Source organism: Marmota marmota, unplaced genomic scaffold, assembly GCF_001458135.2.
Source record: "Marmota marmota marmota unplaced genomic scaffold, marMar, whole genome shotgun sequence".
Classification (NCBI taxonomy): Eukaryota; Metazoa; Chordata; class Mammalia; order Rodentia; family Sciuridae; genus Marmota; species Marmota marmota.
Genome location: NW_025999932.1, coordinates 37,363,932 through 37,365,708, shown reverse-complemented (window position 1 = coordinate 37,365,708; position 1,777 = coordinate 37,363,932). Strand labels below are relative to the sequence as shown.

The 1,777-nt window shown below is 42.3% G+C and overlaps 1 protein-coding gene across 1 annotated transcript in view; it reads right to left on the bottom strand.

The window, feature by feature from the left end:
- Ebpl (EBP like) overlaps window positions 1-1,772 on the bottom strand; it is a gene marked incomplete at its 5' end in the record, with an annotated part of 59,838 nt that extends 58,066 nt beyond the window's left edge. The window contains one exon of the mRNA XM_015483977.1: window positions 1,740-1,772. Within this exon, the coding sequence (XP_015339463.1) occupies window positions 1,740-1,772 (33 nt within the window). The remainder of the gene's footprint in view (window positions 1-1,739) is intronic.
- Window positions 1,773-1,777: the final 5 nt, after the last annotated feature.

Here is a 1,777-nt window from a genome sequence, read left to right as displayed (position 1 = left end):
GGGAGGGAAGGGGGGGGAGGGCCCAGGGGGTCAGGAAAGATGGTGGAATGAGATGGACATCATTACCCTAGGTACATGTATGACTGTGCATATGGTGCGATGCTACATTGTGTACAACCATAGAAATGTAAAGTTGTGCTGCAATTGTGTACAATGAATTAAAACCCACTCTGCTATCATATATACCTAATTAAAATAAATAAATTTTAAAAATTTTGGAGGGTACTGGGGGTTGAACCCAGGGGCACTTTACCACTGAGTTCCATTTCCAGTCCTTTTTATTTTTTAAGACAGGGTCTTGTTTGAGGGGGGGGGAGGTCTCTCCCTCTGGAGATGGGTTATATTCTCCCTTGAATGTGTATCTTTTTTCCTAAATAAATCTGTGTCTGATGGAAAAACAAGACAGGATTTTGTTAAACTGTTGAAGGCCTTGTTAAGTTTCTGAGGCTGGCTTTGAACGTGGGATCCTTCTGCTTAGTCTCCTGAATCCCTGGGACTACAAGTGTGCTCCACTGTGCAGGGCATAATCTGTTTTTTTTTTTGTTTGTTTGTTTGTTTTAGCGGGCTCAGCAACCAGTTTTACTACCCCTGTTCTTTGGCAGATTTTGAGTTCAAGGGACAGCTTAAAAATCAATTCTATAAACAAATGAGCTGTGGGAAATATTCATGGTCTCTTATCTCCCATACTGATTATTAGGAAAGAAGATATTTTGTAATTCCAGCAAAATCTGGTATAGACACATATTTAACTGGTAAACACCCACACCTAAATGATTACCAAAAAATTTGCTTCCTTTTTCTTTCTCAATGCTATGGACTTTGACTTCATGTTATCTAAAGATTTGTCTAGATTTAAGCTAGTTCAAAGTTACAAACAATAAGATATTTTGGCATAGTTTTAAAAAAGAAAACAAAACAGGGTTGGGGATATAACTCAGTTGGTAGAGTGCTTGCTTCGCAGGCACAAGGCCCTGGCTTCAATCCCCAGCACCACACACACACACACACACACACAAAGTTTAAAAAAGGGATGTGGGTGGGGGTATTTCAACAGAATCCTCTTAAATGCACACTTATTGGCTATTTTATAAAGTGGGGTGAATTTTTAAGGACACAACGATATAAAAAGTGCAAACTTTGGAGTCAGAAGAAACCAACTCAGAATTATGCCAGCTACTTTTCAGGATCTGGTTTCACCTCTGTAAAATGGGGAGAATAAGTAGTTTATGGGATGTTGTAAGAAAAAAATTTTAAACACAGAACTGTTCCAGGCACACAGTGGGTGCCCAATAAATGTGATTACTATTACAGCCTTGGTGTAATACTATTGTTTGCTTTGGTGTAGGTTCTGCCATTCAAAAAGGACCTAAACTAAGTCTTTTTCAGTTCAACATTTATACGTTGGTTATAAAGCCAAGGAAGCCAAGGCTGTTGCTTTTGAGCAGCTTTTAATCAAACAGAAACTCTTCTAGCAATTTTCAGGGCTTTTGTTTTGCTTTAAGTTTGGTACAGGAACCGGGAGCACTAGAAGGGCGGCAGGCTCTGTCCACAGACTCGGGTATCAGAACTCGGGGCCATGCAGCATCTGGCCAGAGGCCAGCGCGCCAGTGTCCAGGTCCCACCCGGATCCTGCCAGACTTCCAACCACGGGGAAGAAAAGCCATCATCTCCAGCGGAAACTTCCTGGAATGGGGAAGGTTGGTCCAGAGGGAAGCAGCAGCCCGGAGCGAGACACTCACCAGCACTAAGTGCACCAGCGCGTCGTAGCAGAGCCAGG